This window comes from Podarcis liolepis, assembly GCF_965112155.1.
Source record: "Podarcis liolepis genome assembly, chromosome: 11".
Classification (NCBI taxonomy): Eukaryota; Metazoa; Chordata; class Lepidosauria; order Squamata; family Lacertidae; genus Podarcis; species Podarcis liolepis.
The window spans coordinates 37,834,313-37,857,639 of record NC_139565.1 but is presented as its reverse complement, the minus strand read 5'-3'; the positions used below and the strand labels follow the sequence as shown (position 1 = coordinate 37,857,639).

The 23,327-nt window shown below is 39.7% G+C and overlaps 1 protein-coding gene and 1 long non-coding RNA gene across 11 annotated transcripts in view; one reads left to right on the top strand and one right to left on the bottom strand.

Annotated features, from left to right (window-relative positions):
• Positions 1-23,276, top strand: part of DMGDH (dimethylglycine dehydrogenase) — a 42,756-nt gene extending 19,480 nt beyond the window's left edge. For 3 of the 9 annotated variants that reach the window (XM_083465238.1, XM_083465239.1, XM_083465241.1), the window contains 8 exons: positions 1,311-1,464; positions 3,032-3,197; positions 4,160-4,290; positions 5,153-5,370; positions 5,573-5,730; positions 7,737-7,796; positions 16,901-17,035; positions 18,299-23,276. In XM_083465238.1, coding sequence (XP_083321364.1) covers positions 1,311-1,464; positions 3,032-3,197; positions 4,160-4,290; positions 5,153-5,370; positions 5,573-5,730; positions 7,737-7,796; positions 16,901-17,035; positions 18,299-18,514 — 1,238 coding nt within the window. In that variant the 3' untranslated portion in view covers positions 18,515-23,276. Of the gene's footprint in view, positions 1-1,310; positions 1,465-3,031; positions 3,198-4,159; positions 4,291-5,152; positions 5,371-5,572; positions 5,731-7,736; positions 7,797-16,900; positions 17,036-17,442; positions 17,793-18,298 lie in introns of those variants that run through there. The other 6 variants (XR_014517061.1, XR_014517063.1, XR_014517062.1 and 3 more) reach the window with 4 other exon arrangements.
• The window catches only part of LOC310688783, a 90,750-nt gene continuing 88,954 nt past the window's right edge, over positions 21,532-23,327 (bottom strand). For both annotated transcript variants that reach the window (XR_014517177.1, XR_014517178.1), the window contains exon 2: positions 21,532-21,980. This is a non-coding gene — a long non-coding RNA (uncharacterized lncRNA). The remainder of the gene's footprint in view (positions 21,981-23,327) is intronic.

Here is a 23,327-nt window from a genome sequence, read left to right as displayed (position 1 = left end):
TTGTACAGTGGTACCTTGGTTTACGAACTTAATCCGTTCTGGAAGTTCGTTCTTAAACCAAAGCATTCTTAAACCAAGGTGTGCTTTCCCATAGCAGCAGGGGACTCAATTTACAAATGGAACACACTTAACAGGAAGCGGAACATGTTCTGCTTCCAAGGCAAAGTTCACAAACCAAAAACACCTACTTCTGGGTTTGCAGCATTTTTAAATCCAAGTTGTTCATAAACTAAGCTGTTCTTAAACCAAGGTACCACTGTAGTTTGCTGGGACATTGCCAGGCATGGAGAGTCCTCCTCTCCCTTTGGTAACTTCACAGACAAGAATTAATGAGCAGTGTATTCAGTCATCTGGTTGCAAAAATCCACATCTGTCAGGAGTGTGTGCAGGAGCCAGGCCCTGTGATCGGTAGGGCTTTGCAGGACTGGGGCTTTCCTAAGTTTGTTCTGAAGAGCCAAGGCGTGGCTGCACAGGTGAGGCCAATTGGTAACTCACAGCACCTGGTGGCAAGAGCCGGGAAGGGATATAAGGTCAGCATTTCCCTTTGGCTCTTTGCCACAGCAACACACTTCCTGCCTTGCTGCATTTGGCTTTTTGACTTCTTGCTTCCTGATCCTCGGACCCTTGGCTTCTTGACTCCTGGTTTCCTGACCCTTAGACCCTTGGCTTCCGGACTCCTGTTCCTGCTCCCACCCCACTGTCTTGCCCCCGGTCCCGATGTCCTCCACCAGGACTTTGACCACCCGTAAACCAGACCGTGACAACATCTCTCCATAAGGAGAGCAGTTGTCTACTCTCAGTCTTCCCCTTTCTGTCCCCAACAACATCCTGGGGGCCAACAGAAAGTTCCTCCTCCTCTCTGCATTCTTTGTTCTCTAATACGGATGGACCTCCTAGTTTTTTGGGGGGGAGGGGAGGATCCCCCACACTCTCTAATGACGTCTCTGCTGGCTGTTCCCTCCCTTCTGTTTCTCTTTTCATTATTTTGTAACTAGGCAACTCCTGTCGAAACTGCTCAGTATCTGTGTCTCTCTGCTTCTGAAACCACCGGAAACAGGGGGTGGGGGGTTGAATCCCCCCATCTCTGCCTGAGAATGCATTCCTTACTCCGCTGATTCAGACCATTCTCTGACATCCAGTTTACACTGTACTGCTTACCTTGCTTATTTTATTTCCATCATTATGATATTTCACAGCCTGCAAAGTTCTTCAAAAGCATTATTTGTAGCTGCATGAAAAATACTGTGTACGTGTGCAATAAGTGATTCATTGTCATATGTTTTACCATGTTGATTTTGTTTGTTTTGCAGTTGGCTATCCTAAAGAAGAAAGATTTGCCGGGAGACCCACAGCAAGAGTCAGTGGGCTTTATGAAGTCCTTAAGTCGGAATGCTCCATGGGATTCCATGCAGGATGGGAGCAGCCTCATTGGTTCTACAAACCTGGGGATGAGATTGGATACAAGTAAATGAAAAATATTTATTGATTGTTCTTTTGTGCCAAATTAATAGCATTAGCAATATTATGTTCAGGGTTGTTAAAATAAAGAAAGGATTGCGAACCGTAGTCTGAAACATAGTATCACTGTTCAGTTGGTCAAATGCACATTAAGAGGAAGTGGTATCATTCATTCATTCATTTAATAAAATTTATGCACTACATTATTGTAAAAAAACTTCGAAGCAGTTTAATTGGTAGCAGTTACAATAAAGAAAGAGGAATATTTTCATGTTTTTACAACACCAAGTACATGGCCAGTGGTTAGGGATGACTTGAAAACCCCTCCTGGTGGTGCAGCAATAAAACTGCTAGTGCATTTGCAAAGCTAAGCAGGGTTCAGTATGGTTTCAAATTGGATGGGGGTTGGACTAGATGACCCTCAGGTTCCCTGTCAATTCATACATAGGCTATTTGAGCAGTATGCAGTATACATAGGCTATGAGAGCAGTACGTATGCATATTCACTGAGGCCACCTAGAGAAGGGACAGCACCTGGAAGAGTATGAAGAAGAGCAGAAGCCACTGTTCCGCTGCTGCTGCTTTGCACAGCAGTTTTGGTGACCCTGCCATGTAAAACAGCAGCGGGGCAGGAGGTCCCTTTCCTCCTCAATGCCGTCTCTTTTCAGGTGCTGCCCGAGGCAGCTGCCTCATTCCACCTCATTCATGGGCTGGTCCTGCAGATGGTTCATATGTTGGTTTAGGTGTGCAGTTGGTGGCTTACAGAAAGCATAGTCCCCACTACGCTTCCATTGTTAAATTTGTATGAGTATAGGCATATTGCAGATAGATAAACATCCATGTATATGTAATGGGTGTGGTTTGCTGCCGTGATCCCACTCAATGGCTCTTATTAGATTTCACCCTTAATCTTCAAAACATACTATAAGAACTTGTGATAATCTCCAGCTGATAATGAAATGCAAAACAAATAAATGGCAACATTAAAGATTAATTCACAGGAGCTATTGGGGTTTTTTTTGGGGGGGGGGGTAACTTCAGATGAAAAAGTTACCAATCTAATATAGTTCTTCCTTCCACATATGCTTAACCCTTTTGTATAAGAAACGGAAACAGCAGAAAGTCTCCTACAGTTTTACTGGGGAGGTATGTTGGGACTCCAAGTGACCTTAAGGGTCTGTCCATGTAATGATGACCGAAGTTTCTACGTTATGCTTACTCTTGTACTGTATTGCATTTATATTCTGCACTTCTATACAGTAATAGCACCTGCATCTGTGGAGTTCCTAGTTTTTGTCTATAGAATGCAATAATTAATAAATTTTAATGTAAAACATCCACTCAATGGAGTTGAGCAGCATTTGTAATTAAATTAAGCATTAACCTAAAGTTAGTTAGGGAAACTATTGATAAACTTGCCAAAATAAGGTATGCCTATGATTTTTTCGTTTCATTCCCCTTCCCTACTTGTCCAAAGGGGTTGGTAGACAAAAGGAAAGTGAGAGGGCTACTTACAGTTAAGTTGAAAATTACTAGGTCCTTTTCTTTAAAAATGCACTTATTATTTTTTTAGGCCAAGTTTTCGACGTACAAACTGGTTTGAACCTGTGGGCCGTGAATATAAGCAGGTGATGGGAAAAGTGGGTGTGATTGATCTTACTCCATTTGGCAAGATTAGCATCAAAGGCAGTGATTCTACTAAATTTTTGGACCGTCTGATTGCAAATGTGATCCCAAAGGTAAATGGAAATGTAACAGCAATATAGGTCTTAGATTAGTTTTAATATATGCTGAAAATAAATTTATAGTCCTACTCATATGAAGTCCCAATTGTACTGAGCCTAAGAGTGGTAAGGAAGTAGGATTACATCTACCTCCACCTTCCTGTGTGCACTTGGCCTGACCTGGATCAACCTCATACCCATACTATAGACATGATGTTAGACTGGAGTCTGTACATTTCACATATGCCCACCTTGTGGAAGCTGCATGCCTCAAAATTTAGTTGCGCAAAGATTGCAGGAATTGTAGCTAAACAAATTAGATGCTATGCACCTAAGCCTCATTTAAACATTACCCCAAATTTGTGAATGTGAATCGGTTCCAAATCAGGTGGACAAATGTCGGGATGAATGAGGAATTCTGTTAACTAAATTTTCTCCTCCTCCTTATGTTAACATGTGAACCTATTTAATATGTACTTACCAAAGCAATGCATAAACTGAAATTCAGCTATGCCTACATAGTTCTCCATACTTTGCAGTACAGTTCTCCAGCCAAGTTATGTACACAAAAACATATATACTGGAGTAAGTGAGCATACAAATACATACTGTTTTAGTGAAAATAATATATATAATGCATTATATTAGGGGAAATTGCTTACAAAAATGTATATATTAGGAGAAATTTGCACTAAAATTCTGCTGAATTTTCAAATTGCAAACTGACGTGGAAATGTGACAAACTGAAAAACAGAAAAACGAGAAACTGAGAGAAACAAAAACTGACATTCACCCATCCTTGTGTGAAGCAAAACCAAAACTGAGGCCTCCAGGAATCCCATAGAAATCAGTGGTGCTTAAGCATGCCTAAGTCTGTGTTGGATTGCAGCCTGTGTATTCTAAGAAGAGCTCAATTTCCTTATACTGTATAATGTCTGCTGTACTGTATTATAATTTCTTCTTCTTTTATTATTCAGATAGGTTTCACAAATATAAGTCATATGTTAACCCCAAGAGGCAGAGTCTATGCGGAGCTCACAGTCTCTCATCTAAAGCCAGGGGAATTTTTGTTAATTACTGGTTCTGGGTCAGAGCTTCATGACTTGAGGTCAGTGTACATTGTAACTACTGAAGTTTAAAAAGCCATTTGTGATGATGGAAATAGGGAAGGAGCTGCAGTTCAGGAAAGTCGCAAGAGCCAAAGCACATAGGAACAGATTAAGTTGCCTTGGACTGAACCAGACTATTGGTCCATCTAGCTCACTAATGTCTACACTGAGTAGCATTGTTTCAGGCAGGGAGTCTTTTCCATCCCTACCTTGACATGCCAGAGATTGAGCCTGGGACAGATGCTTCACCATTGAGCTCTGGCCTTTATGCATACTGGGATCTTCTGAATCAGAGATAACATTGTAAACAGCTCAGAGTACATCGTAAAAATACTGAGATTACGAATCTTCTCTCCAGAAGTTGCTGGTATAAATCAAAAGTATTGTCCACCTCTCGCTGAGAGTGCTTAGCCTATTTATCCTGGTAAAACAAAGGCTTGCAGTGATTGCACACTGCAAATATTGTAGAGGACATATACTAGCAAGGCGGGTATTTATTTGGGTAGAAATGACTAATGGTCCCAACTAATTTCTGATGGCTGCTCCTTGATAAAAAACTAAATGGAGCTCAAAAAGAGGTTTATAAATATTTGTAATGATAAATGTTGTGATAGCCTCAGAAAAGCTGTGGGAATTGGTTGCATTGGTGGATGATATTATTATTCAGTTGGGTATCTCATGCATTAAAAATATATATATCTGGAATCTGAATATGGGACAGTAGGGAGTGGGGTGAGCTTGTCTCAGAGGTACAAGAGACGTTCTTCATGACTTGGGTTTACCTGATAGTCATAGTTATCAACCTAGCTATTTTATGCATTTTAATGTTTGGATTAATAAAATGTTGCCTTTTATTTTCAGATGGATTGAAGAGGAGGCATCTAGGGGACAATTTAACGTTGAGATCAGAAATGTCACAGAAGAAATTGGAGTATTGGGTGTAGCTGGCCCATATGCACGAAAAGTCCTCCAGAAGCTGACAACAGAGGATCTCAGTGATGCAGCATTTAGTTTTCTACAATCCAGACATTTAAACATTGCGGATATTCCTGTTACTGCAATTAGAATCTCCTATACAGGTAAGGCGGGAGGGGGAGGGATTATTGTTGTTATAAGCAAAACAGCTGGTTTCTATACAAGGCAGCAGTGCTTGCAAGTAATACCACTTTTACTTGCAGAGACGGGTCATTTAATGTTTATTTTCATGTTATGTCTTTAAATAAGCACGGCCATAGTTTAATTCTAGACTTGATTAAGATGTCTACCTTTGGTTTGTAATAGGTGAACTGGGTTGGGAGTTGTACCACAGGCGAAAAGATTCTGCACCTTTATACTCTGCTATCATGGAAGCAGGCCGTGAAGAAGGAATTGACAACTTTGGAACATATGTGATGAATACGTTAAGGCTCGAAAAGGCTTTTCGGGCATGGGGAGCAGAGGTTTGAATATAATTCTTTTTGTTCTTTCTTTGGTCTTATTTGTGTATTGGTCACAGGTAAATCATATTTAACTATTCTGCTTCTTCAAGGCCTGATAAGAGTAAAATAAGAAACAGCTACTATTATGATTTACACCTTCTATTTTTCATGAGGGCAAACTGTTAGTATTCTCAGTTACATTTGTGGCACCAAAGCCTCCTTTTTAATTCACTGACGTCCCGTCCCCCCCATATTAAAAAGTCTGTTCAATTAAGAGATCACAGTAGTATGTTTGGGTGGAATTCTTACTTAGAGCATGCTCTGATAATTAAACTCTGTGCCGTTTCAGTCTAAAGTGTATTCAGCTCCTAAGGGGCTTTGAAATTGTGCCCAGATCCTTACACCCATTTTAGCAGGTTATTTTGAAAAGAACTAAGGGTTTGTCTTCAGAGAAAACAGCATGCACTGTGGAGTCAATGAGACCTACATTTAGGTAGATGTATCTGGGATTCAAACCTCTATTCTGAAGCATTTCTAATTCCTTCCTCTGCTGTATGAGGAATTTATAAGAACCTTCTCATTTATCTCAAGGCATTTCTGTTCCAGCAGTCAAAATGTGCACTGATTGCAATTTTGCCTTTGTATGACACACTTTAGATATATATCCTATCATCACAGAGAATATGAATACTAGCTATCCTGTTTGTCCCAATCCTTCTCATAAAATGTTGGATATTATGAAATCCCTTCCATTTTAGAGGAGGCTGAGCTCACACCTTCCACAGATTTAAACAAAATAAAACTATAGGACAAAAAACAAATGTTTTTTAAATGTTATTGATAAAGTTGGAGGTAATATACCCTTGCTGGTGCTTCCCCCTTAATACATGAGCACTTGTATGGTGGATGTGTGTTGCAGAGGATGAACAGGAAAAGCAAAGAAAGAACCATGTGACATGTTCCTGTTCAGTATTCTGCTTGCTTAAGCATGCCTCTCTTCTGGTTCCTCCATTCAGTTCCCATTCCTACCTAGTCAGGATTCCACATCAACTGAGGTTGCTCATGCCACATTGGACTGCTTGCTTATTTATTTATTTATTTATTTATTGTTCCACTTGCACTTCAGGGTATTTTCCTAAAGATGTTTTGCATTTTCTGAATTGGTATACGCCAGCTTCTTATTTCCCTAATATTTCTCGGCAAAAAGATGCCGAGGTAGCTCCTTCAAAATGCTATGACCGTAATTCAGTAGGTAATGATGCATGTGTATATAATTCTCTCCTTCTTTGGAGGTTTTTATGCAGAGGTTGGATGACCATCTGTCTTGGATGCTTTAGTTGAGATTCCTACATTGCAGGGGGTTGGACTAGATGACTCTTGCTGTCCCTTTCTGGGTCTGCAATTGTATGATTCTACATGCAAAAAAACTGCTGTGGATATGGAATTCTCTGGTTTCACCTGGAGAGCAGAGATAGTCAACATGGCACACTCCAGATGTTGAGATTACAACTCTCACCAGCATGGCCTATGGTCAGGAGTGATTGAAGTTGTAATATAACCATATCTGGAGGGCACCACACTGACTACACCTGGTTTAGAGAGCATGCCAATGCAATTGTCTCACTTCAACAATCCCATAGAATTCCACCCTACTGTCTTACCTGTTGAAAATGAGAAGAATAACTGAGGCATCAGTTAGCTGTTCACTGTGGGATGGGGGATAGTGAGGTAGATTTGCAAGTAAATGATTATTGCATCTTCCTTGGTTAGTTTTCAGTGGAGTAAAGGCTTTTTTTGCAGGATGTCTCATTTCTTATTGTCTTCTTAACTGTAGATATTGAAGAAATATATACTTGCATTTTTTTATTGGAGATACAAATGTCACTAAGAATTACAATCCTTTAACAAAAGAGGTGTTACTTGTTGTTCATAAAGAAATAAATGGAAAACAGTATGAGAAAGTGAAAAGACGTGAAGGAAATATGCCATCTAGTGATTAAATCTCTTATTGCATATTTTTTTAACAGATGAATTGTGATACCAATCCTCTGGAAGCCGGACTGAAATATTTTATAAAATTAAATAAGGTAGGTCTGAAACATTTTCGAGATATATATTTATGAAATTATTCCTGGGTTTGCAAGTATTATATATAAACTCTTCAAAACAGATATTGATAAATTTCTGCAGCACTGTTCCATGTTGTATGCTGGAGGAATGGTTTCAAATAATGTTGCTTTGATAGGTAGATTGGTCCCACTAATTAACTCCATTTGCCAAAGAATGTGAGAATCAGAACTAGTTCCTTGTGCATCTCTTTATCTGAAATGAATTTTGTTCTGGTGTAGAATTTTGGATGCTGATTGATTCATTTCTTTAATTTCTACTGCAAAACCATTTATATTTCCTACAATCCAACTGGACAGCTGTAAGTGTGGTGGCAAATTCAGTATGTGAGATTTTACAGATGGTCTGGGTCTGGTCAGTGCTTGGGACAACATGGGGACCCTATGTATATCACCCTTAGTTCATTTAAAAAGAGGGGAATATAAAGTATAATAAATGTCCAGCTGCTGATATTTATCTCCAGCATTTAGAGAAATAAATTTACTGCAAAACACAGTGAGCCTTTTGAAAGCATGAATGGAGGCAAGAAGTTTACACAAGCCTAAACTATTCACCTGCTTCAATGGAAGAAATAAATTTGCAGATAAAGTCTTAATTGTGACTCCTTAAAAAAAGAATATACATGGGTGGAACAGTTCAGGATAGGAAGTCTGTCAAATATTAGTTGCCTCTAGGGGCAAAAGACTTTTCTGTGTTTACATGTCAAGGGAATTTAATTTGGAAGGCTGGCCTGGAATTATTCAGGAATGGCCAATGAAAAATAATTAATTTCAAAATATTGCACAGGCCTGGCTCTTGTGTGCTGTAAGGTGATGGCTAAAGCAGATTGCAGCAGATGTTGGTGCTCTCTTACTCAGTTGAGTAGCTTTGTGTATATAATTTGGATCCATTCCAGGATTCAGAAGAGATTTACCCAATAAATTGTGCCATTAAAAGGTGTTCGCATGTGTTATTGACAGATTGAATTATAATATTTTAGTTCCAAGGGACCCAAACATCATTGTCCTTAATTAACTCCTTTTATTTTTCTGACTGGATAAGAAAACAAACTCACAATTTGGGTGTTTCTATCTACACTCTACACATCTGCACACTTCGCTTAAAAATAATAATAGCAATTGCTACTGAGAATGTTTCCTATAAATGAATACAGCGTATAGGAGTATATACCAAGGGTTACATCGTAGAAGGCACCTGCTGTAACAATTTGTCACAAATACTCAGATGAATCTCTTCAGGTATGATATAGAATGAAAGCAAATGACAGACTAATACTCCTACTAAGCAGCCCCACTTCCTTGCCTCAGAGGATCAGAATGAGCTCTGTTACACAGTAGGTAGAGGCCGAAGATCAGCACCAAGGAAGTACAAGGATGAGGGAAGGAAATGCCACCTGAAAAGAATCATGGCACCATAGGGATACTATCTTTCTTTTCCTGATACCACACTTGAATGAAAGTTTAATTGAGCAAATCTTTTGTAAGTCACTTTGAAAGCTTCTCAGGTCTATAAAGCAGGCTAGAAATAGTTTAAATAAATTTTTAAAGAATTTGGGAATCAGAACCTTTTATACAATTTGCTCATAAAAGAAACCTTAGACATAAATGGAAGGACAGTACTTTGATTGGAGTCTTCGTATTCTGCCATATATGCTCACACTAGAAAGTCAGGCTGGTTTTATTGCTATTCCATTTTGACAATAGGCATTTTTGGGACTTTAAAACACCACAAAACCTTGGAATGCACTTTCCTAGCCAATTAAGCCTTATGTGAAGAATTGCAACAGTGCAACTGTATCCCATGCTTGTTTATTCAGAAGGGAGTCTCACTGACTTCAAATGTTTGTGGGACTGTAACCTTAGTCTTCATTACTTTTTTTTGGTCAAAGTATAAATTATTTTGAGGCTTTTCATATCTTTGATTTTTAAAAGTGCGGCAGTTATTACAGGTAAGCAACCATATACAGCAGTTTTGCTGCAGCAGCAGTAGTAGTAGTTGTGAGAGGTATTTTCAATTCTATCACTGCTTTGGTGTTGCTGGTTTTCAGAAACAACAGCCTAACAGCTGAATGTAGACAAAGAAAATCCAGGAAACAACTTAATTTTGATGGAGGTCTGCTGACTGAGGTGGTCATGGTAATGTAGGGGTAAAAGTGGCTATGTCAGAATTCCACATCTATGGAATGGCTGAGGGAGGTCTGCCTTGCCCATGGGGTTTTGTGCCTAATATAGAAGTATGGGTGTGTTGCTGTTTTGATTAAGGAATCAAAATGTCAGTAACTAGACCTGCTAAAAAGTGGGTTGTTATTTTTAGAGGACCACTTCCTTGATCAGAAAATTCATTTTCACTGATGGAAGTTATATGAAGATTAATTACACCAGTCTCTGTGTTTCTGACATTAATATTTATCAACTGGCATTTTTCTGATGTTTTCATTTTTAAAAAATTCTGATTGGAGTAACTTGGTCAGAGTCAGCCCTTGGCTATTGGGGATTGGTATACATTGAGTGGGCAAGGCTTTCCAGCCATGGTGAAAGCCAAGGATGCAGTGACTTTTCGAGACAATTTGGATGCTTTTGTGGTGCATATTATGAAGAATTTCCAGGAAACTTGCAGCAGGGTTGGTATTGTGCTTGACTGCTGCAAAGACCCATCAATCAAAAACCTTATGGTAAAGTGTCAAATTGGGAAAGGAAGGAAATAAGAGTTAACATTAGCAGCAGGGACAGCATATTGCCTGTGCAATGGAGAACATTAATCAAATCCAAGGAAAACAAGGCCTCACTTGTTCTGTTCCTCAAAAGAGAACTGCTGCAGCAGGCATAACATAGTGACACAGACAAGCAGTGGTGATCATGATGGTTATGATGCTTCATCAGTTGGAAGAAACACAGACCACCTCAACTCCACTCATATGATTGTGCATCTGTCTGAGGCAGGGTCAGGAGGACATAAGAGTCACTGTCACAAGGAGCGATAGAGATGCTGTATTGCTACTGATAGCCTTCTAACCTCATCTCAACAGTGAGCTATGGATGTAAGCAGTCATGTCAAATTATATGAATTATATGTTGCCAAGCACAAAGTGGAATGCCATGATTAAGGAAGAGATGGACAGCTGGGCTTTCATGCCACCTTGAGGCATGATACCACAAGCTAGCTTCCAAGACTGGAAGACCTGTTAAAAGTCTCCATCTCCTGTCTCATACATACCTGATGTCCACCTGATTTGAAGTGTCTTACACACCTGATGTATGAACCTACCAGGAAGACACATTTAATTCATATTCTGTTCATTTGCTCCATTCAGAAAGGGAAAGAAGTGCAATGCTACCAACAGAAGAAGCACTTATTCAGCAAATTGTTGAGCCCACCACCAAGCCTTAATTTTATAAAATGCTATTGTGGCAAACTCAGTTTTCCAAGGCCCACAGAAAGTGGTTGACACATTGAGCAAAGTATGCCGTCTCTACAGATGACAAAAGCCATTTAGCTGAGTGATTGGACATTACAACCTGTGGGTGTACAAGTGGACATCAGTTTGCTTATGTGCATTATTTGTGAAAGTGAACTGGAAATCAGGATGCAAGTGTGTGGATTGGTGCCAAAATCCATACAGTTACAACCATGACAGCGATTTATGTGTGTATTGAAGGTGTCTTGTTATTTTGAAATGTTATATTGTTTACTTAAGGATTAGATTTTAGTCCAAAGAAATATTTCAGCCAAAATAGGTTGTTTATATAATTTGTTGCTTTTGGCTCCATTACTGTTTAGGTAGCCTTTTAGGGCATAGAGCAGAGGTGTGGAGTTTTATCAGTCTGAGGGTCACATTTTCTCGTGGGAAGCATACCAGGGAGGGACCACAGGCCAGGGCTCAGAGTTGCCAGAATCAAAAGGATATGTAGGCCCCATTCTAGCCATACAAAAGTCAGAGAGGGGTGTCATACTAGCCAACTTTTCAAGCACCAAACTAGAATGTGTGTCTTCTGGGATGTAGTCCTAGGTGAGTCACATGATCTGCACCTCACCCTTGCCCTGAAAAAGTGTTTTTTTCAGGGCAAGAGTACAGCACTAGAGCATGGCACCCAAAATGGTCGTTGAGATCTTATGCAAAAAAACTGGGATGTCCTGTTTTTCCAGGGCACTTAGGAGGTATGGTGTGTGTGTGTGTGTGTGTGTGTGTGTGTGTGTGTGTGTATGTGCGTGAACCTACACACAAGTAAGCAAGAGGCCTTTATCCCACAAAGAGTATTTATAATGGCCACAACTCTTGGGTACAGCTTAAGAGACAAGTGGTCCTGTTTTTGACAACTCATGACTTGCAATGATGTTTGGCTCAGCCCAGGCTGCTGAGTCTTCAGAAGTCAGGAAGCAGCTACAGGTGACTACTGTGTTTAAGTGGCTACTGCCCTGCCACCATTAGGGCACAATTCTGTCGCCACCCTTGAGATGGAATAGCTTGTGCCTGCAGGAGCCCACTGCAACTCCTTCACTTTTAAGGATCCTACCTGAGCACCCTTTGATAGATATGTCAAAGTTGTGAAAACAGAAAACAACAAACCTCCCATGCAGGGGCAACAAGAATATATACTTCACAGGGTTGCAAAAACTCTATGATCAGTTCTGCCAGTACTGGGCCCAGGTAAGTTTTCTTCCTAATCCCATCAACCACCAGCTAACACTGGGTCCAGAGAAATCTTGCACTAATTTACTTCAATTTATGTTACATAATCTCCTGCCAACCTAGCAGTTCGAAAGCACGTTGAAGTGCAAGTAGATAAATAGGTACCGCTCTGGTGGGAAGGTAAATGCCGTTTCCGTGTGCTGCTCTGGTTCTCCAGAAGTAGCTTAGTCATGCTGGCCACATGACCCGGAAGCTGTACGCCGGCTCCCTCGGACAATAAAGCGAGATGAGCGCCGTAACCCCAGAGTCGGCCACGACTGGACCTAATGGTCAGGGGTCCCTTTACCTTTACCTATGTTACATAATGTTATAGCAAAGAGAGTAGGTAGGGATGGGCAGGCTAGGAAAACGCTAGCTGGATCCTCAAGAGGGAGATTGCTCGCCCTTTAAAAAAATCATTTCAGTCGAATCTGAGAAAGATGGCTAGGAGGAGTTCTATCACAAGTTGCATATGTGGCATGTTTTCTGTGACGCCTCCCCTCCAGCACATGGGCACAAGGAAAGGCTCCCTGTGCAACTGGAAAGCCAGCATTTATCATACATGAGCTTTATTGAAAGTAATGGGAGTTGAGCACAAGTACTCTTCTAGTACTGTTTGTCCCTTGTGCAAGAGAAGCTCCTGCAGGATTGCAATTTTGTACAGTACTTGTTTCTTTGCTCCACTTTTATCGCCCTTTGTTGAATTCATGCATGAAGAGTCTCTCCACTGATACTGCACATGTGGACTGAACTATAGCACACTAACACATTTTCCTTCTGGAAATAACATGACATATGAATCATTTCCCTATGCTGCGATTTTAGTTCCTCATGCATGATTTTAAAGTGAATGAAGGAGGTTGGGGTATATATACAGTGAACATTATTTTAATTTAAGTTGTATAGTTTCATTTGCTATAGTCAGTGCTTTTTTCTGAGGGTACGCAGGGGTACGCATACCCCTAAACATTTTGTGAATCTTTGTACCTTTGTCCATTTACTGTATTTATTTTTCCGGATTTGAACTATAAAATGGTTATTTATTGAGTCAAAATGAGAGTACCCATAAAAATTTTTTTTAGAAAAAAGCACTGGCTACAGTGGTAAAAACTATTACAAAACAATTTTTGGAACATTATCCTACCATTGTTGTTGTTTAGTCGTTTAGTCGTGTCCGACTCTTCGTGACCCCATGGACCAGAGCACGCCAGGCACTTCTGTCCTCCACTGCCTCCCGCAGTTTGATCAAACTCATGCTAGTAGCTTCAAGAACACCATCCAACCATCTCATTCTCTGTCGTCCCCTTCTGTATCCTACCATACAGTATAGCAAAAATCTAGAACCTCCACAGTGGAATGTGCAAACATAAAGAAATTCAGTAAAAGAAATACATAGAGAAAGTATATTAATTAAAGCTGTGATTCTCCTTTACTGTCAATAGGAAAGGAAATATCCTAAAAGCTCATTTTTCGTATTGTAATATAAACATGCTTCTTTGTCTTCACTAAACAACTATTTCAGAAAAAATACAGCACATAAACTAAAATGTTTTCCTGATCATTGATTTAGCTGTTGTATAATATCTAGTAAATGTGGTTTGAACCATTCTTTTCTTTCTTAGAACTAAATATAACACACATGAAATTTTCTTTCACAAATTAATTTGTGAGGGTTTTTTTTTAAAAAAAGGCTAAAGCAAATCAGAATTACTCTAGCTGTTGCCCTGTTTATATATTCACAGGAGTTAACTACCTTCTATGCAATTAATCTAGAAGTGACCCATTAAAGCAATTCACATCTGTTACCAGGTCATACTCAAGGCTCCAATTATGACTGCTGCATTAACCTTCATGCAAACTGTGTTTTCCATTTATAAATGATGGATTTATGGGAGTCAAGTGAATAATGTTGAAGAGTAAGCATGGGGGAGCTTGGAAGTATTCAAATGCATGGGCTTCTTTTAAGGACAGTTTCACTAGAACATGGAGAAGCAATGCACAGAACTACTGGCTGCAGATAAGAAATGCCAAGAGCCAACAAATGTAAATTGTTAGATTCACATCTATGATTTCTGCCCCATCCCCCCTTTCCATTGTATCTCCTGGAAATAACGAGTCAACCAAAAGCAACAGCGCACTCAATTTATATCATCTGGTGTACTATGGATTACTGCTTTTAATTGGCAAAGCCTGATTGCCATTTTGTATAAGGGTATGTCTGCACTGCTATCTCTCTGGTGGCTCGTGTTTTGGTTTGCCCTTCATTGTCTCTCCTCTTCTCTCTACCTCTATTAATACATTCATGGTATATGGAGAGGACAGCAAAGGAAAAGGAGACACTAAGGACAAGAAATAAATTGTGCCTGTTCAAGCAGCATGCTGCCCATGCCTGCTCACAAGTGTGAGTAGGAGAAGTGGCACATGGATTGCAATAGCATAGTGTCCTGGTTTAATTGCTAGCAAATTAATTGGCAAGTAGAAGGGCAACATGTGTTTAAAACATGGATAAGGAAACTTTCTAGCCTGGCAGACCAGATTGTTATTTCATCCACTGCTTGTGGACCAAGTTTGACAGGCCAGCAGATCCTATTTTGCCCCAAAAGGCAAAGACTCTCAAAACACTATTTGTGAAATGCTTTGAGCCGTGCTTCTGAAGATTTGACAAATCAGCTGATTGCCAGATCTTCAGAAACTCCTTTTAGAACATTATTTTCTGCAGCCTTGGGACTTTGCAGGTACCTGCAAACAACTGTTTTGGCTGAGCCCCACCCTTACCTGACCCACACCTGTAAAGTGGCCTTACAAGCCAAATGAGAAACCTGGCTGGCTAATTAGGTCTGCAGACCAGAGGCCCCCCCCCCCTGCATATTGTTTTCTGGGCTTGAGGGACGTTGCAGGGAAGTTCAGTACTGACTTGCTTGAGAGAGGTGGAGTCCTGTGGAGGAAGGCCACTTAGGATTGTCCCCAACTGTCTGCAGCATTTTTCAGGAAAATCTGTGTACATATCCTGAGCCACTCTGTGTGGGGTTTTGCTGCATGCCAAAAAACACATACTCCGTTTCCTTTTCTTATATTGAAACTGGGCAATGGCAATAACAGCAGTAGAAGCATATTTTGAACTGAGATTAGGAAGGCTTCCCACATTCCTCCCATGTTCTCTTTTGCCCTGTCACAACTACAAGTAATAGCATGCCAGGTTGCAAGGAATTGCAGGCAAAATTCTCCCCGACTCCCTCATGTCACCAGCACTGGGGTGATGGAAAGAAGCAAAGGAAGATTTATGTAGATTTATGCCTTCCCCTCTGTGCCCTCTTTTGAAGCAAGGGGCGGAGGAGAGAAGATCGCTTCTCCCCGTTGCCGCCCCTTGGTTCAAAAGGGGTCCGGGGACAGAGGGGAAGGCGCGCGCGTGCCTTCCCCTCTGTTACCGGAGATTGCGGGACTGGCAACGGGGAGAAACAATCTTCTCCCCGCCGCCCCTTGCTTCAAAAGAGGTGCGGGGTGCGGGGGCAAGTTTCGTTTTGCGAAGCAAGCCCATAGGGAAATTCGTCTTGCGAAGCAACTCGAAAACGAAAAAACCTTTCGTCTTGTGAGTTTTTCGTCTCGCGAGGCGTTCGTCTTGCGGGGCACCACTGTACTGATAAAAAGTAACGTTTTGCCTTGCAACAGCAGAGCAAATGAGCAGATGCTTAGCTGCTGAGAAAATGATTTTGAAAAGCTTTGAGAAGCTTTGAGCCTGCTTTGGGGGGGGGGTGACTTCGGGCCTAGGTGGGGTCACCTGTCCTCACCTTCCTTCATTACCAGTGAGTTAATGTGCACATAACCTCAGATTTTTGGTCTAGTTGTCAGTAGTTCATACACACATGCAAGAGTCTTTCCCACAACTGTTACCTCATGTCTTTTTAACTTGAGAGAGATACCTCAGGCAAAGCCTGGGGTTTTCTGCATGAGCTACCCCAATAGCTTTGGAATGCACAAAGTAGTTTACCAGATAAATGTCTGTTGTTGCTATCTTTTGTGGGATCGGGAGGTGGGGAAGGGGATGTGGGTTTTCTTGCAATAGTTTTCTATAAATGTCTCTGCTGTTACTTCCCCATGTAAGTAGCCAAGAGGAAGCTTGAGCTCTTTTCAGTATAATATTTTTAAAGGTATATAATCAGAATGTATAGCGCTTAAAGGTTACAAATGTAGACAAATATGAGGTAAAATAACTGAACATACCCACATTGTGAGCAAGATGAAATAACATTCAAGAAGCCCAATGGTTTAATTTAATTTGTACTTTTATCTAAAGCTTAATAATGGATGGAAAAACAAGTGAAGGCAAATTTAAATGCTTGCATCCATAACCCTGTCACAGAGCCTGACTAATCATTTATCATCATTATCTTTCTTTCCCAGCCAGCAGACTTCATAGGAAAGCAAGCACTGAAGCAGATTAAAGAAAAGGGGCTTGAACGGCAACTTGTGTATCTCACCTTGGAAACGGATAATGTTGATCCAGAGGGAAATGAAAGTGTCTGGTATAATAACAAGGCACGTAGCATAGATTTTGTTTCAAAAAACTGAAGCAAAGTTTTTTTAGAACATATTGTGCTCCCATCCATATTTCAAAATGAACAAAAGATAGTTTGTATACAGTTTAAAAAGGGTTGCAAACACCAGCATATGTTTGCACAAGGAAATACGCACATGTGCAATGACATATGTTTTTATTTTTTGCTATAACAGATTAAAAAATGCCACCCCTTTGCAATTTCTACCAGTGGCAGTTCTCAAAGTCCTCTGCTGGGCTTCTCACAACAAAAGGAATTTGCTACTGGGCCAGGTTCAAAGTTCTTGTGTTAATTCTCAGAGCTCTAAACAACTTGGACCCAAAGATTATGTAAAGGACTGATGAGGACTGTCCTGAGTACTCTGTGCCCCCCCCCACTTTGAAACAGAATCAGGACTCCAGTCCACCCAGCTTTCAGGCAGACAAGATAAGACAGCCTGCTGAAACTGTACACAGTTTATAATTCAGGAGGGAGAGAGAGGCTGGGAGGAAACAGGAAAGCAGGGAGAAAACACATCCTGACCTAAGTAGGTCACAATAGCAGCACTACCTTCATACAAATGTATGGTAAAAAAAATTAAGAAGTGGGTCCTCAGTTGCATTTTTGGGTTAAAGGAGGGTTCCAGGTCCAAAAAGGTTGAAGTGCTGTGTTCACACCAAGATTGTGCCACCTTCAGGTGTCAAATTTCCAAAGAGAATTAATACTTTGAGATGCATTCAGATCAATGGACTTTAATAACTCAAGTGGTTTCAGTGGGTCTACTCTAAGTATGCTTTAATTTAATATCTCTCAGAAATTAGAAATGGAAAATTTATTACAATATTGAGTCACTTTTTAGATCCATCTGCATGTGTCCATATCAATAGCTTTCATTTATATAAATGAAAGTTATTTCTTTAGAGTGGGGAATATTCTAAAAACTGTATTTATTACTTGAGGAATGTGATATATTTTTATGCTTCAGTGTAAGTTTGTAGGGTAGGTTTGTATGCAGCAGTCGAGCTATGTTGCTACTCAAGAACAGGTGATGCATGTGCAATATCTTTTTCCAGGGAACAAATTATTCTCTATGTTGACATGCTCCTAGCCTTTTTTTGGTTAAAGCAGACAAGATAACTATGTAACGTGCAGTCATGTGTTTGATTTTCTAACATGCTGACTGTTTTATTGAATAATACAACCTACATCAACTGTGTAGGCTTCCATACACTAAAACCTTTGTGATATTTGGGTAATTTTTCAGGTTATTGGCAACACCACATCTGGATGTTACAGCTACAGCACTCAGCAGAGTCTGGCTTTTGCATATGTCCCTGTGGAACTCAGTAAAGTTGGACAGAAACTGGAAGTTGAACTACTAGGCAAAAATTATCAAGCAACTATTATCCAGGAGCCATTGGTTATGACTGAGCCAACAAGAACACGGCTTCAGAAGAAGGGTGGAAGTGCTAAAATATAAACAGGCAGGCGTTTAATTCCTCAATATTAAGAGTCAATACTTGATTAGCATATTTCATTTGAGTTGAATGCAAATTACACATGAAATATGCAACAAAATAATACTTTATGTTTACTAATCATTAAGAATAAGGAACAATTTAAGAAACCACTGTTACTTATACACATTAGTTCTTGCAAATAATGTACACCAAGTCAGTAAATAGCAGCAGCAACAGTCTTGAGTATGTTGTAAAAAAATGGGATTGTTGCAGTATGATTGAGCAAGTGGCAGGAGTCCTGGGCTACAGAGCATGTGGCAAATCTTTGTAGAAATAATGGTCTGATCACAAAGGAGAACAAAATACTGAGGCTATAAGCCCATGAATTGATGGGAATTTGAAAGCGGTGAGAGCCTCCTAGCTAGGTTGGTGCAGTGGTGAAATAAGTTCCATATCTGAAGCAAGGGTCTAGGTAACCAAACAGAAATTTACTTAGAAGACAGTTTTACCTCCCAGTGATTTTTGAACTTGCATTGCATATAAGGATGGGGGAGAAATTCAATTCAGTTTGTATTTAAAGGTGAACTTATCTCATTTGCACTTTCTGAAACACTGCACAAACCAAAAGATAGCTATCATTTGAAATTCATAATTCTCCAATTTTGGGGGCATTTTTTCCCAACCAAATCGTGTGTATAAAAATGCATATACTAAAGTTAAGTGTGTATAAAAATGCATATATCTGTGAGAATAACATACAAAAATGCATTATATTAGGGGAAATTGCTTTGCCAAATTGTGCATACTGTATTAGGCAAAATTGCATACACATATGTATACATTAGGAGAAATTCACAATAAATTACTGTCGAATCTTCTAGGGGACATATGAAAAATGGTGAATCGATGTGGAACTCATAGAGCTAAATTTAAAACGGGGGGGGGGGATGAGAAACAGAGAAACTGAAATTGACAGATTCCTCACTCCCTATTTGCAAAAGAGCCATTTGGTTCACACCATTTGGGCTTTTTTTTTTTTAAAGGAAATTGGGAAAGTAAATTGGAGATAAAACCAATGACACCACAGGGGTCTAGATTCCTAGGTACTCTAGTTGGTGATTTATATCAGAAAATAGGGAATCGTGTGTGTGTGTTTCTTTCTTTGAACACCTGTACAACAAAAATCTCTCATTTGAAACTTCATGGCTGGTGGGCTAGCCCTTCCAGAAAAATCTGCCTGCCTTGGTTGAATAGCCTGTGCTGGATACCAAATCCATAAAACATTGATTAATTTCATACTTAAGCCATAATTTTTCCTTTTCATAAACCTAATACTAATGCTAACTTTTAAAACAATTCTGTGTCCCTGCTCACACTATTCAACACTAAATTTTCATTGTCCTATTTAAAGGTCACTTAAACAAAAATTGCTCAAAAGTGCAGAATCTTCCACAGAAACTGATACATCTAAGTCCTTCAGTAAAGAAGCTGACGCATAAATAAGACATGCCAGTAGAAACACAGTTTGAATAATGAGCACCTATTATTGCCAATGATTTAATGCAAGCTGACATTACATTGTACAGATCTGAGTATCTGTTTACAAAGCAGGTCGCAATAAAATATAGAAGCTGACAGGATTGCCCATAGTGCTAGCTGGAGTGAGAGAGAAAAATCCATTTCAAAATTATTCTCTTACATTTTATATTATTTGGCCTGTTTTCTTCAACCATGACAGGATCTGATTTTATTTTTTTAAGATGACATTGTTTGTAATCAATCACTTTTTACATTTTAGTTTGCCAATACATTCTTTTAGATGTTAAAAATGATTAGAATTAAGCATATTTCATGTAGAAACAAAAATATATAAACACAGGGCACAATTTCTCTCCTGCCTCATTACCTATAGAACTCATTTGTAAAACAAAGGGAAACTTTTATCTCTCCGCCTACCCCTTGCAGCTAGGTGCTTGTCCAGCCGTTATGTGGAATGGAAGGTCCATAGATAGATAGATAGATAGATAGATAGATAGATAGATAGATAGAGAGATAGATACCTCCCATAGTGTAGTTATCCCCAACCTGCTGCCCTCTAGAATATGGCCATGTGGCCTGGGGTTGATGGGACTTTTAGTGCAAAACATCTGGAGGGCACAATGTTGGAGAAGGTTGTTATGGTGGTACTGGTCTTTACTACACCACATGAGTGGGCTACTTGCTCTTGGAGCATGAGTAGCTTGCACACAACACTTTGCACAGATGCTACTACGGGAGGTACGCATGCACACCCTACCCCAGATTTAAGTCTGTGCTTTGTGGAGTCCTTTACAGATTATAATTTATTTATTATATCTATAACATGCCAGGATTGGCTCCCAAAGCAGTTTACAATTAAAGCCTCTTAAAAGGGGACAATATACCGTAATTAAGGATATGTTTGTGACTAGAATAGATCAGGCCTTTTATATTAATTATTTATTGGTGTGATTTCACTCGCTGAATAATCATAAAATGTAAGTTCATACATGTTTGCAATTCCTGATGAATATCATATATTTTTGTTCCTTGCATTATTAAAATTCATACACTTTTTCCTTTCAAAGCAATATAGTTTTTTGAAAGCCCTTGTTCATGTTTTCATGTCGCCAATTTTTTAAGCAGATGGAGATTGTAATTCAGTGGTTTTGTAAGAAAGGTGGCTCTAGCAGTTATCCTTGAGAAATGCTGTTGACATGCCTAGATTACTTAACTTGTTGCACACTAACTGACACAAGTTAAAGCAAGAAAATGCAGAGAGACCTTACTTTTTTTTCTTAACCGGTTTCCTAAAGTTTAAGTCAGGCATAGGCAAACTCCCATCATCCCTAGCTAACAGGACCAGTGGTCAGGGATGATTGGAATTGTAGTCTCAAAACATCTGGAGGGCCGAGTTTGCCTATGCCTGGTTTAAGTTACAAATATTTCAGTCAGAAGAGTTACACTGGGCAGCACAGCTAACCCCACAAATAATTATTTTTATATACTGTACAATACAATAAGGCCCCAGACTCCTAGAGCATTCTACAGTAAATGCAAGTAGCTCAGACTGAAGAGCAAGACTGAGGACTAGATGTTCTAAGAGTTGGTGGAGTCGGATTGTCTTTAGGATAAGCTAGGATTGCCACCTAAATGGTACTCTAGAAGTAATTAACCCGAGGTACTACTTCCGGTTAGCGGAGTCTGTAACCCAAAGTGTTTGTAACCGGAGTACCACTGTACATCCTTTTTCTTACCTGATTCGAAGCAGTCCTATAGGGAGAATGTTCTTGGCCTCCTGCTGGTTTTTTTTTCACTAGTAGAAGACTTCTATCCTTGTTATCCTTTTAAAACTCACAACAAAATAAAATCCAGTTGGTAACCCTCAGTGTCCACATGTGGCCTGCTAATGTATACAGTGGTACCTCGGGTTAAGAACTTAATTCGTTCTGGAGGTCTGTTCTTAACCTGAAACTGTTCTTAACCCGAAACACCACTTTAGCTAATGGGGCCTCCTGCTGCCACCACACCGCCAGAGCACGATTTCTGTTCTCATCCTGAAGCAAAGTTCTTAATCCGAGATACTATTTCTGGGTTAGCGGAGTCTGTAACCTGAAGCGTCTGTAACCTGAAGTGTATGTAACCTGAGGTACCACTGTAAAGTGAGACTTACATTGTTAAGATGGTTGCCTGAAGTAGCGTAGGATATTTCAGGTTCTGATAATTGGGCTGTGATATAACCGATTGTTAAATGAAAGAGAGGGAACATAGACAAGCATACAAATTAGCTGAAATGTGAAGGGAAAATACATCTTGTCCTTGGTCTGGAGGAGGAGAGTGAAAATTGCTGCAGCTAACAGACTTGCCCACAGATCAGATAAAAGTGCTGCTGCAGTTTGGCAGACTATTGGGTGGGTGGTGGAATCAACCCTGAAGAAAGTACCCCAGAGGGCACTTGGAGGCTGCCACCCCCTTTAAGTTTGTATTGGATGAATTTATCAATCTAGTAGAAGAAAATGAGCAATGCATTATTAGGTGGTAATTGAAATAATATTTTTTGCTTCCAAAAAGTTGCCTATAAGCAAATGACTGAATCAGTAAATAGTAAGGCAAGAAGGAAGTGGCTGTGTTGCTGTTTCTTTGGCATTGTACTGATGTGGGTGGAGGTAGGCAAATGATCTGGGTCTCAAAATGTTTAATGCTGCCATAGATTCTTCACAAATGAGAAATTCACTTTGTGACAAGTGGTTGGTTGGAAATAAAATGTTTTAAGGGTGTGGTTGGTGGGAATGGTTGAGAGTGAGATTTGCATGTGGGAGTGTGCTATTTTTGGGAGATGCTATTGTGAAAGAAAGTTTAGGCCCAGCTGCCTCCTTAGTTATTTTGCTTAGCAAATGATGCTTTAATATGTTAATTCTGATCGTACTTTTGTCTTTGATTTTTTTACTTGTAAAGTTTACTGATGTTGATATTTTGTTTCACTGTTAATGGTGCTGCTTTAAATGTGGCTCTTTATTACATTTTTGTGTATGATTGTTATTTGCAATGTTCTTTTCTAGTATTTTGTAATATTTGTATTTGATGTTGTATGATGTGCTGTAAACTGCTTAGAGATTTTCTTTCCCCATGCGATGTAAAACAGAATAGAAATAATAAAGTAAGATTCCTATGCTTCTAAGCCAGCTTTATAAACACCAGATCCATATAAGACAAGCACCTGTTAGTTTAGTGTTTTCTACAATAATAAACCTTGTTATTCTTCCATTTCTGCTGTTCTCAGCATGGGTTCAGGATGTCCGGAGCACACTTGTAAGA